This window comes from Xiphias gladius, chromosome 1 (assembly GCF_016859285.1).
Source record: "Xiphias gladius isolate SHS-SW01 ecotype Sanya breed wild chromosome 1, ASM1685928v1, whole genome shotgun sequence".
Lineage (NCBI taxonomy): Eukaryota > Metazoa > Chordata > Actinopteri > Istiophoriformes > Xiphiidae > Xiphias > Xiphias gladius.
The window spans coordinates 26,094,357-26,106,522 of record NC_053400.1 but is presented as its reverse complement, the minus strand read 5'-3'; the positions used below and the strand labels follow the sequence as shown (position 1 = coordinate 26,106,522).

Below are 12,166 nucleotides of genomic sequence, written 5' to 3'. Positions count from 1 at the left end.
ATGGATGGTGGCAATTGGCTAAAGGGGTTGCAGTGTACTGAGCGTAAGACTGCTTTGCTGCCATTTTAGACTTTTCTTTTTGCAACAGAAATACATGTACATACGGTATTTGGTAGATCTCTGTCAGTGCATCAATAAATAATGGCTGAGGGGAAAGACAGGGTTTACTGCAGGGTGACAGAGCACTTGGTAGCCGACATGGTTTCTCTTCCGTGCTGTCAGTAATTATCTTTAGCCTATTATACATTACCTCCTGCCTCTAAGAGGCACCACAGATCTAGGATTAAAGGATTTTTATCTTTTATTTTTTTTTAATTTGGTAGCACAGATTTCGATCTGAGAGATGCCAGTAATTCACTCAGTCAGTCAGCTGCCGGTTTTGTGTTGGGGTGTCAGGGGTTTCAGGCGTCGTCAAACATAGGTGACAAAGCACACTGCAGACCTTCACAGTTTAGCCCTACCACGGGTTTAGGAAAATGAGACTCAGTGTTTCAGCAGCTGCCAAGTGAAACATAATTAACTGCCGAGCTTATATCTTCAGTCACATGGCTCCCAGACCAATGGAAATAATTAAGAATACACCAAGGAAACACTGGACGGCAAGTCCAATGAATCTACAGCTGCTAAAATGTGCATTAGAACACTAAAACAAATATTTAATAAAGAAAATAACTGTCAGACGTATAAAATAATCAGGTACATGTTACTAAAACCACTCTATTCTTCTGATAATAATTATTATTACTGTTATCCCAAAGACACAGAAAACAGAGGCATGGAGCTCTCTTAAATTTAAGAACACTTTTAAGAAAGAAAAAGAAACGAAAGTAATATGATAAACAGTTTATGAGTAGGAGTGAAAGTTAACGATTTTTACTTCTATCTTCCACTTAAATCCACATTTTTCCGTTTCGCAGTTTGACAGATACGCGCCCGGAGGCCCGGACCGTGAGTTTTACCGTGGCGCATACCGCCCCCTCGTGGCCGCCGGGGCCCGCTGCACCCGCAGGTCGGCCCCCAGCTTGACCTCGGAAACAAAACCTCGCCTCGGCGCCCCGGCGGCCATCTCCTTCCTGCAGGTCACGATTCGCTGCTGCAGCTCGGCAGAAATGGCGGACATGGACGAATTGTTCGGGAGCGACGGGGACAGCGACAATGATCAGCGAGGTAACGATGTTTCCCGGACGTTACACTGCCCTCGTCTCATGCGCACGAGATCAGCGAACGTTAACTTCAGGGGTTTTTGGTTTTCTTGGTTGTTTCCTTTTCTCCCCAACACGTTTTCCTTGTTGGAAACGAGTTGCCAGCGTTGACTGAAAGTGCCTGCTCACGAAACGGACGGAACTCTTTCTGCCTTTGAATGAGGTGGACGTCGCTCGAAATGACGGTCGCGGGAACATTATAAACAGCCTCGATTTCATTCGCGACCGGCGCAGCATTGTCAGCAGCGTGACATCTGTTTTTGTTTTGCCTTTTTTCTCTGCCGACCAAAAGTATCAGGCAGATCCTCTTCGCATACGACCACCATTTGCAGCTGTAAAAAATACCCATTCAGGTTACTTCAACCTATCCGGTGTGGAACTTATTCACAGCTTGCTTTAGGGTGCACGACATGGACAAAATGTTTGTTCAATTTGATATTGACTTTTACTAGGTACATCTGTACAATCTAATGCGAAGCAATACAGCAGCTCAGCCATAACTTCTACCTTTACAAAGATAAAAATGTTTTAATTGACAATGTCAGAGAGAATTATTTTTAACTATATGGTTGTAGTGGTAGTTTTCAGTAAAATGCAGTCCAGGACCACACCACCGCAGACTACAACCTCGATTATAGTCATATCGTATAATTCATCTTTCTCTGACAGTGTCGGTCACCTTTGTAAAGGTGCCTAATAAAGTACTGCATGTAGTATACAACGCATTTTCCAGAAAATCAATGGAGAAAATCATTAATAGATGAAATAACCAGACAGGAATGTCTGTTTGAGGCTGAAAATGAAACACCACCCGATAAATCAAAGACTCGTGTAAATATCCGGTGCTGCCAAAAGGCAGACCTGCTCCTTGATTTGTCACATTCCTAACAATGACCTGATACACCCACGAGATGTTAAAATGATGGCTACCAGACTGTAGTCGGTATGGTAAGATCTCTAGATAAATGTACAGGGTTGCAAATTTTTTGGCATGGCATATATATTGTCTTATTGCCCACCCCTAACATAAAATACAATCAAATATCAAATATGATAAACAGAAAATACTAAACATGTATTGCACAGTAAAGAAAATGATCTACTTTTGTAGACATGAGATGTAAAATAAAATCTAAACAACCTCCGCAGATCTTGCTGTCTTATGGCCACATTACTTTATGTGATATTTTCCCTTGTAGCAATACGCTGTGATGTTGAATGGATGAAACATCTAATTTTGAAAGGTACTGACAGCTGACCGGAATATTTTGTGAGGCATTTTATACATTTATAAATGGATTTTGGAGAAATACAATTCATTTAAAAAAAAGCAACTTAATCTATTCCGGTTGCAAAGGCTTACTCTCTGAGAAAGGAGCGAAGTCTTTCTGTACTGTTATGAGAAAAACGATCTATGAGCGTAGACTGGGTCATGCATTGTTTCCAGAATGATGATTGGCAATCAAGAACTTCACAAAAGCAACCAAGAAAAAACTGTAAAGTGCTTAAATGTGTCACGTAGCAACCGCAACATTCACCCGCTGTGAACTGATGAAATGTACTATGTGCCAGAAGAAAAAACAGTCTGCTCGTTTGTGTTTCAGAGTCCGGCTCTGGTTCCGGTTCAGACTCGGAGCAGGAGAGACCTCGATCTGCCAGCAACGCCTCAGGCAGTGGCAGCGACAGTGAGAGGGAACGGGATGACGACGATGATGAAGAGGACGGCCAGGAGGCTGGAAAACCCAGTATGAATAAGGTGTGTGTCTGTGTTTGACTGATGACGCCCAGGACAAACAGTGGGGATTCAGGTCTTGCAGTGTGGACAGAGTGGACAGCAGTCAGACATGCTCTGCCAGCCGGTCTCACCCCTGTCGAAAAATCAGCTCTGCAAACGCTGCTTCAACTCCCTCAGTGACCTCCAACGCTTTGTAAAGGGAGGAAGTCACTTACATTAGACTCTGCTTATTATCACACCAAGAGGGGAAATGGAAAAATCCGCCAAAAATCCAACACGCGAGAAATACTAAGTAACCTGTCTCTTCATTTGCAAAATTATGAATGTGCGTGTGTGCGCGCGCGGGTGGGAGACAGGTAGGGTCGGACAGCGTGCAGAAATGAGGGCAATCTCCGCATCAGCTAAAGTTACTCACCTTTCCTTCTTCATAATAGGAGCTGTTTGGAGACGACAGCGAGGACGAGCAACACAGCCAACGCAGCGGCAGCGACAACCAGTCCGACCGGTCGGGGAATCAGTCGGAAGCCAGCATGCACTCCGACCAGGGGGACAACGATCACTCTGACGCAGAGCAGCACAGCGGCTCGGAGCGTGGCCATCGAGATGAGGACGAGGACGACGAGGACGGGGTCCACCGCTCAGATGGAGGGAGCCCCGCCGGCAGCGGGATGTCTGGAGCAGGGAGCCCTCGCTCTGAGAGAGGCAGTGTCCGTTCAGACAGAAGGTACAGCAGCACAGTCTGGATGTGCCTCTTTGTTTACCTGAGATAACATGAGATAATGCCAGAGGAGTCACAGTGTTGGTGCTGATTTAGAGAATTACAGAGACTTGCATTTTAAAAATGTGCTAATACGTTATTGTACATTCTATTTGTAGAGAATAATGACATACTTCTGTTGTGATATTTTATATTTTTTCCTACTGTCAACAAATTCCATACAAAGCCAGATATAGTTCTATTCTATTGTGCCGTAGAGCTCCATCATATTTCAAAAACTATTATAAATAAATATATGTAGCCTTTATATAATCAGTTAATCTCAGCGAAAGTGAGACCCACCACAGCACTGGATGACATGTTCCCTCTGGAACGTGAACACGGGCCCGGTAGTTTATTTTGAGTCAGCTCACCATGCGCCGTCCTGCTGCCATGAATTACTCAACAGAGCACCAGATTTCCATTAATCCCTGACTAAAAATAATCCCCAACGAATACACAGTTTACTCAAGTCTGAGTGATGTTTGCTAGAGCTAAAGTGACCAGCCGTGTTACGACTTTTCTTTTTAAAAAATGAAACAGTAAATTTGTGACCTGCCTTTAAAAGATCGTAAGCAGGAATGAATGTGCTTGGGGCTGAGAGCCACGAACAGACAGAGGAGGTCAGAGAGTGAAGAGAAACAAATTTTTTAATTTTGGTGTTTTCAGTTTTGGTGTTTTTGGTTGGCAACAATTTTTTATTTAAAAATAGAAAATGCATTATTACCTTATCCTTTGATGTCGGTTGCCTTGCATTGTATGAGTGACTTATTGCTTTAGCCCTTCAGGCAAAATTGACTTGTGTTTATGAATGGGCAGTTGTATGTATTTTCACATTGTCATGTTGTTGTTACCAGAGGTTTTTGTTTATTTTATCAGACTATGTAGTTATCATAAAATAATGTTTTTATCTGTAGTGCAACAGCTTGATAATGACTGCTGGTTAAGGTAGTACGAAAGAGAAAAATATGTAAATGAGAACAACTACTGTACATCGTGAACGGCAGATGGAAAAGGGAACGGAAACGGGTTGCTTTAAATTAAGGGGGTCACTTGTGCTGGTTAACATGGATCATAATCTGTGTCTCCTGTAAATCTCCTCCTGTAGATGCACATTAGGGAGCAGATTTTAGATTTTATTTTCCCTAATAAACTAGTTCCTTGACATCAGCAGGGGGGGCAGCATCGATCGTCTCTTCAAATATCGATAGTCGATCCGATCAACAATCAGCACAAGCTTACTTGTGTTTCTTCATTTTGCAAGACAAACAAAGCAACATCCTAACCTGTAATGTTGTTATGAGAATGTTGTTGTCAGAGGACCAGATTTTCATTTCTTGGTGTATTTCTTCCCGTGCGTCTGTTTTAAACCAGTGTGCACAGTGATCCTGGGACTCCACAGTCGGGGCCGGCTACTCCTCACACTGACGGAGAAGCTTCTGGCCGGGAGAACCAGTCGGACGATGAGAAGTGGGGAGGAGGCGCTAAGAGCGACCAGTCAGAGGATGAGGAGGAGAAACGTCATTACTCTGATGAAGAAAGAGAGAACTCTGATGACGAGGGGCCGAGGAACAGGAAGTCAGGTACGCCCAGCATCTGGCGTTTGTGATAGAGGGGGTATTGTACACGAACTGGATCCTGAGCCAGCCTCCTGTGTTAATCTTGACACGTTAGATTTTGTGGAAGAGGATTAGGACCATATGTGAAAAATTTATCCTGAGCTCTGAGGTTAATCTCAGAACTCTGAGATTAATATGAGATTATTTTTTCTCTTCAATTTCTTTTTTCCTTTACTGTAAAATGTGTTCATGTGTCCTGTAGCTTTAGTTTATACAGTGCGGTCATGTGGAATTTCTACTGTTACGTCACCTGTTGTGATTTTATTTTTCAGAGTCGGCAAAGGGCAGTGATAGTGAAGATGATTTCATCAGACAGAAAACCAAAGCAAAAGCTGCGTCTGATTCAGACTCAGACAGTGATATTGGAACAAAGAAAAGTAAGAAACCGTTTTAGCTAATAGATATTTTACAGATATAGTCTGCAGATCAAATCTGAGCAGTCCCTCTTCCATACTGTTCCACAGCAAAGAAAACTGCAGCAGACGACCTGTTTGGAGAGGCTGACGACATCTCTTCAGACAGCGATGCAGAGAAGCCTCTGACCCCGGGACAGCCCCTGGTATCTGTCTCTCCTCTAACTCGCCGTCTCTTTTCCGCACTGATCATCAAGCCTCCTTAATTGTGCAGACTCCTTTTTTTTTTAAGAGTTCCCAAATCTCCTTTTCTCAGAGCCTCACATTAAGCCTCTCTGAGCTGATCCCTATTATCATGGGTCATTGAATCATTCAGTGTCTTTTTTTTTTTTTTTTAAATGTTCATTGTGTGTGTGTGTGTGTGTGTGTGTGTGTGTGTGTGTGTGTGTGTGTTCGTGTGTGTTCGTGTGTGTCCAGGATACGGAGGATGGGATGGAGGGGGAGCAGGCAGAGGAAGAGCCTGCGCCTGAAACTCGGATTGAAGTAGAGATCCCAAAAGTCAGCACCGACCTGGGCTCTGACCTTTACTTTGTCAAGCTGCCAAACTTCTTGTCTGTGGAGCCCAGGTGAGAACAGTGGCACTGTCAATAAATACAATGTAAACACATATTTTACTTGATGAGCTATTAAGTCCTTTTAAAATGAATGGAAAAAGATTTTAAAAATAAAATAATACAACAAGAGAAGAAGGAAAAAGCATGTTTTTAAACCAATTCAACAGACACTGAGAGGAGAACTGCAAGATTTTTTTTTTCTTTGTAGTGTTCAGCTAAATGTGTTGCGCCTCTTTTTAACTTAAAGGCATATTTATTTTGATTTTCATTTAAACTACCTTTATAGACCCTTTGATCCTCAGTACTATGAGGATGAATTTGAGGACGAAGAAATGCTGGATGAAGAGGGACGGACCAGGCTCAAACTGAAGGTATGTAGCCCCCCATATCAATTCAATTCAATTCAGTTTTGTTTGTATGGCGCCAAATCATAACAGAGGTTATCACAAGGCACTTTTCATATAGAGCAGGTCTAGACCGTACCCTTTATAGTTATATCAGTATATGTGAATGAGTTTGTAGTCATCAGTGTGGGCTGACATGGAAATAAACTAGAAAACACTATGGGTTTCTAAAAAAAGTCTTCTATACAATGCATGTCCGTACATCGGAAAGTGACTGATGTTGGCTTTTGAGTGAGCAGAGTTGATCATTTTCTCCCACAGGTGGAGAATACAATTCGGTGGAGAGTCAAGAGAGACGAGGAGGGAAATGAAACGCGAGAGAGCAACGCGCGCATCGTCAAGTGGTCTGATGGCAGGTGTGTATTATGTCAAGCTGGATGTTGGGGTTTGATATACTGTGAACAGGACGTGCTCTGTACTTTCCATGCCCTTTAACTTTCCTGTTCTTGCCTCAGCATGTCCCTCCACCTGGGGAACGAAGTGTTTGACGTTTACAAAGCTCCTCTGCAGGGAGACCACAACCACCTGTTCATCCGACAGGGCACTGGACTGCAGGGACAGGCTGTGTTCAAAACCAAACTTACATTCAGGTAATCGAGCAACATGGCGTTGTTGTATTGTCGACAGGCTGCTATTTAGACCAGAGTCTCACACGCGGACACGGGCTTTCACCTGAGGCCAAAACGTTGTGTTTCTAGAGATATACCTCATCTGTCTGGCTGTCTGACAGCCGCACATGCACTAAATAAACCGCAGCCTCCCTTTAATTCCAAACGACAACAATAGCACCCTTCATTCAGAAATGTACTCTATGCTGTAAGTCCCTGGATCACCTTGTGCAAGCTGCCCAGGTTTCTCCCAATAAGAACAGTGTAAGCCTCTTAGTGCCCCAAAGTCCACCTGGATGTTCTGTATTCTCGGACCACATGGGACTAGTAGGACACCGGCCAAAGCTGCTCTAATGCACAATAGCCCTCCACGATCACAGACAGGACATTACCAATTGTTCGGGCTCAGTATTATCATCAGAGCAGAGTTTTGATTGGGATTAGGGATGAAGCTGTAGCTGCTCAGGGTAAAAAGGGTTAGGACACAGTATTGCTTTTTTTTTTTCTATTTGTTTTTTTTGGGGGTTTTTTTTAGAAGAGAGGCTTTATGCAGCTTCAAAAATTAATGAAACAAAAAGATTCACAGAAGAAAAAGGAAAGAGTTGAGGCTTTGTTGACGGTTGAATAATGATGTTCAGTTTGCAAAACAGAAGAGATTTTAAAAGTTGATCTGAAAGGAAAAATGATAGCATCATGTATAGCTGTAAGTTAAATCATAACATTTGTTTACAAATATGTTGAATAAATATCTCGAATGTTACATGAGAGCTTTTGATTGAGGTAGCTGAGTAAAACTGAGCCATTTTTGTTGAAATGACGACGCTGAGGCAGCAAGAAAGGTTGGCATCTCTGCCGGCAGAAACAGAGCGAAATGCTGATTCCACTGAAACCCCTGTGGCACCAAAACATGAATCTGGCAATTTCATAGAAATGCTGGATATGTTGAGGATCTACTGGTTTGGGACAGTGTGGGAAAACAGCCTAACAGTCGTCTGTGAGCTCTGCTGCCAGTTTCAATACACGGGCAATAAGTCCAAGGTGTATGATGCATAAAAGGTGCTCTGTGGCGTTTTCCTGCAAACAAACACAGTTATGTTAGGGGGAGATGTGCACAGTGGCCTTACATGTGACATCGGTGTTGGGTTCCCTCTGTGTTTCCAGGCCCCACTCCACAGACAGCGCCACCCACAGGAAGATGACTCTGTCTCTGGCTGACCGCTGCTCCAAGACACAGAAGATCAGAATCCTTCCGATGGCTGGGCGGGATCCCGAGTCGCATCGCAACGAAATGATAAAGGTAACACACTTTCTTCGGCCAAAATGACTTTCGATTATTCCTTCTAAAAAAAACGCTGGTTTGAACCATGTGAATATCTATTTTTGAGCATTATGTCCATAAGAGGGAAAACCAATACAACGACAGCATAACTGCTTGGGTGCATATTTTCCAGCACTAGCAACCCTCAGGTTGCTGGTGCTGGAATGGTAGGCTAACTGTAGCTCACATAGGTTGCATACAACTTCATCTTGAGGTTCCACAATTTTGCCGTCTACTGACCAAAATCCAAGGTATATCCCAACGGGGCTTTTTAAAATACTCGGAGTGCAAATCATTCCCTCTGCAGCCGAGTTGGGTTGTGAACTCGCTGCCATCATTACCACACCATGGCCGCTGTTGAATTGTTCCCTTGTTTTCGGCTTCACCTGCATTTCATTTTCAAGTCAGTGGAAGTGACGTTGTGCGACGCCTGTCCGTCATGCAGTGCATTCAGTGCAGCGGCCCGGGCCCACGCAAGAACTCACGAGGCAGACAGCCACAGTAGCGCTGCTTTTTTTTCACAGTCTGTTTTTTGTTTTTCGTTTTTCCAATTTGATTTATATAATCGAATTTAGACTATTGGTTGACAGCCCCAACACTTTCACATTATGTCCATCTGTGCTGATGCGTTTGTCTCTCCTCAGCCATCTGAGAATGCTTTTGTTACCGCAGGGACCGAAAAAGGTTGCATGAGGCCAGTTGTTGACAAGCATCATGTCCAGTTACATAAAGACACAACCTGAAGCGCTTACGTAATGAGGTCAAACAGTGGTCACTGAAATGGAAATAGTGTCAGCAGGTCTGGGGCAAGGGGGGGGGGGGGGTTGTGTATTTACTGTCAACCATGACAGGCACCGTTGATAGCATTGTTTAGTTTCACTGTTGGTATGTTTAGTTAGTATAGTTTCGCTGTGCCAAGCGCTCACCTGAGGCAGTGTGACAGTACCTGGGGAAGATAGTGCAGTGTTGGGCTACTGTAGTTGTTAAACTTAATAATCACCACTACACGCGGTTTTCCACGTCATTAGCCGTCACTCTTTAATTTATACTGGCATTGAACTACAACAGAAGTTTGAGCAGTTTGTTGTTTTTTTTGTTGTTTTTTTTTTGTTTTTCAACTACAACAGTCTTAATTACAACTGGATTGAATCAACAAAGCAGCTTTTTATTCAAAAGTACAGCTTATTCATGCCTAGAAGGGGCTTTGCCCAACTAGCAATAGCTGATCAGCCGCCAAACTTGACAGTTGGGGAACTTAATTTAAAAAAAAAACAAACAAAAACAAAAAACATTGCCACAGCAGTTGTGGTTTATAAAAGATTTTCAGATAATTCACATTTGTGAAGAATTTGACAGCGGGGTTTATTGTACTACAAGGTTTTTCCCTTCTATAGTCTGATAAATGAGTTCAGCAGCTGGGGGTTCATTGGTTTTACACTGAAAACATGATGGAAGGAGAACTTCAGAGTTTGACCAGTGAAGATTCACCAGCTCTGTGAGACACGCATGATAGCCATGCTTCTAGTCCATGTTTTAATGTATATCTTCCATATCCTTACTCTGCCTTGAGCTGTCCATGTTAGATAGACAGAGAGAGCACTTTATTAATCCCGATGGGAAATTGTATTGTTACAGCAGCTATTTTACATCAGTCACAAAACAATAAGCAGGACAAGGGCACTAAAGGAGGTAGTTAAGAAATAAAGTTACAGTGAAAAGCATAAATACGCAGTGGGGTCCAAAGATCTGAGACGCATTTCCCATTCACTTTAGTGGGAAAGTGGTCTCAGACTTCTGGACCCCACTGTAGAATAAAATCAGAATTTAGAAACTGACCTAAACTTAGGTCCATGCTCAGAATTTTAACGTATTCTGATTATATATACAGGAGAATAACTGCAAATAGTGCAAATAGTATATGGTTGGTAATTTTGTTTAGTATTTAAGTCAAAAATACTTGAAACTAAAATTTAAACTATGGCTAATAGCTTCATCACATATAATCCACACAGTGACGTTTTTGGCAGTGTAACAAAGCATATTTTAAATTACAAGCTAAAATGTCCAACTTGAAATAATCGCCACTGGTGTCTCTCCTGGCAGAAAGAGGAGGAGCGGCTGCGAGCTTCTATCCGCAGAGAGTCCCAGCAGAGGAGGATGAGGGAGAAGCAGCACCAGAGGGGCCTGAGCAGCAGCTACCTGGAGCCCGACCGCTATGACGATGAGGAGGAGGGCGAGGAGGCAATCAGCCTGGCAGCCATCAAGAGCAAATACAAGGGAGGAGGAGGCCTGAGAGGTGAGGACAAACAGATATTATATTCACCAGTCACTTTCGTTTTTTTTTTTTAATTCTGTCTCACAAGATAGATTTCCCCTTTTTTCTGCCCCCAATCCAGAGGAGCGAGCGAGGATCTACTCATCAGATAGTGATGAAGGCTCTGATGAGGATAAAGCCCAGAGGCTGATGAAGGCCAAGAAGCTAGACAGTGATGAGGTAGGTGCACCATCCGGCTGGGCAGGCAGGGGGCGGTGTAAGGCAGGACGCTGTGGAGGTTAAAAAGCCAACATTTCACATTACCCTCATGTGAACTAAAGAGGACAGAAAAACTTGTCCTTGTAAGGAACATACGTTTACTTCCGCACTGACTGTCTCGGCAAAAACAAAAGTTATGATCCTTTCAAAAGAAAAAAACGCAGCCACTCATTTTCTAAGATGACAAACTGAACGTACTGCGACAAGCTGTACTGAATGTCCGCTGCTGTTAGCGAGGCTGACACCTCCATTCACCGAGTCAACTCTCTGTTTTGCACAGGAGGGTGAGGGATCAGGCAAGAGAAAGGCAGAGGACGACGAGGAAATGGCCACCAAGAAGGCCAAGAAATATGTCATCAGCGACGAAGAGGAGGAGGAGGAGGAGGAGGAAGAGGAGGAGGAGGAGGATGATGAATAATTCACTTCTTTTTTTTTAAAAATCATACCACTGTACTACCAGTGCTCAGCCTACATGGCATATAAACAGCCATATTTGGTTTTGTATATTTTCTTAAGACCTGTGTGTGGGTGAGTGTGTTCGCGTGTCTGATTGTGTGTTTGCTTGTTTATGTTGTGTATAGCAGAGGTGAGAAATAAAGAAATGTTTTGTCTTATGTAACCGAAGCTTCCCGAGCCCCTTTATCTTTTTTAACAGTGTGATTCATGCATATGAATCACACTGTTGTGAGGTTATGAAACACGCTGCTCTGTCCATTTTCCAAACATAAGGGAAGTTAATTGGATGTGTGCTGTGGCTTGATTAAAGATTAAATTAGGAAAATAGCGTTGAAGCAATGACTCTGTCACTGTTTTACCAGTGCTCCACTTTAGCTTTGAAGTGAATGCAGTTAATGTGGATGAAAAAAAAAAAAAAAAAAAATGCCCTTCAGGAAAGAAGTAAAGAGGGTAGTTAGGGGATAAAATCTCAGTTGGTGCTGGAAAAAAAAAAAAACAACTAAACCCACCTGACAGGAAGGGTAAGAGATTAGGGGATTTGGGAATTGAGACAAAGGAGATCCTCCA

At 43.1% G+C, this 12,166-nt stretch overlaps 1 protein-coding gene across 1 annotated transcript; it reads left to right on the top strand.

Annotated features, from left to right (window-relative positions):
- The first annotated feature begins 1,065 nt into the window (after positions 1-1,065).
- Positions 1,066-11,920, top strand: leo1 (LEO1 homolog, Paf1/RNA polymerase II complex component). Its single transcript, XM_040147377.1, has 14 exons — positions 1,066-1,167; positions 2,807-2,958; positions 3,372-3,661; positions 5,069-5,277; positions 5,586-5,690; positions 5,778-5,872; positions 6,144-6,292; positions 6,567-6,651; positions 6,946-7,040; positions 7,140-7,274; positions 8,454-8,589; positions 10,714-10,906; positions 11,007-11,104; positions 11,424-11,920. The coding sequence occupies exons 1-14, from the start codon at positions 1,110-1,112 to the stop codon at positions 11,559-11,561; spliced, it is 1,938 nt and encodes a 645-aa protein (XP_040003311.1). The 5' UTR covers positions 1,066-1,109; the 3' UTR covers positions 11,562-11,920.
- The last annotated feature ends 246 nt before the right edge of the window (positions 11,921-12,166 follow it).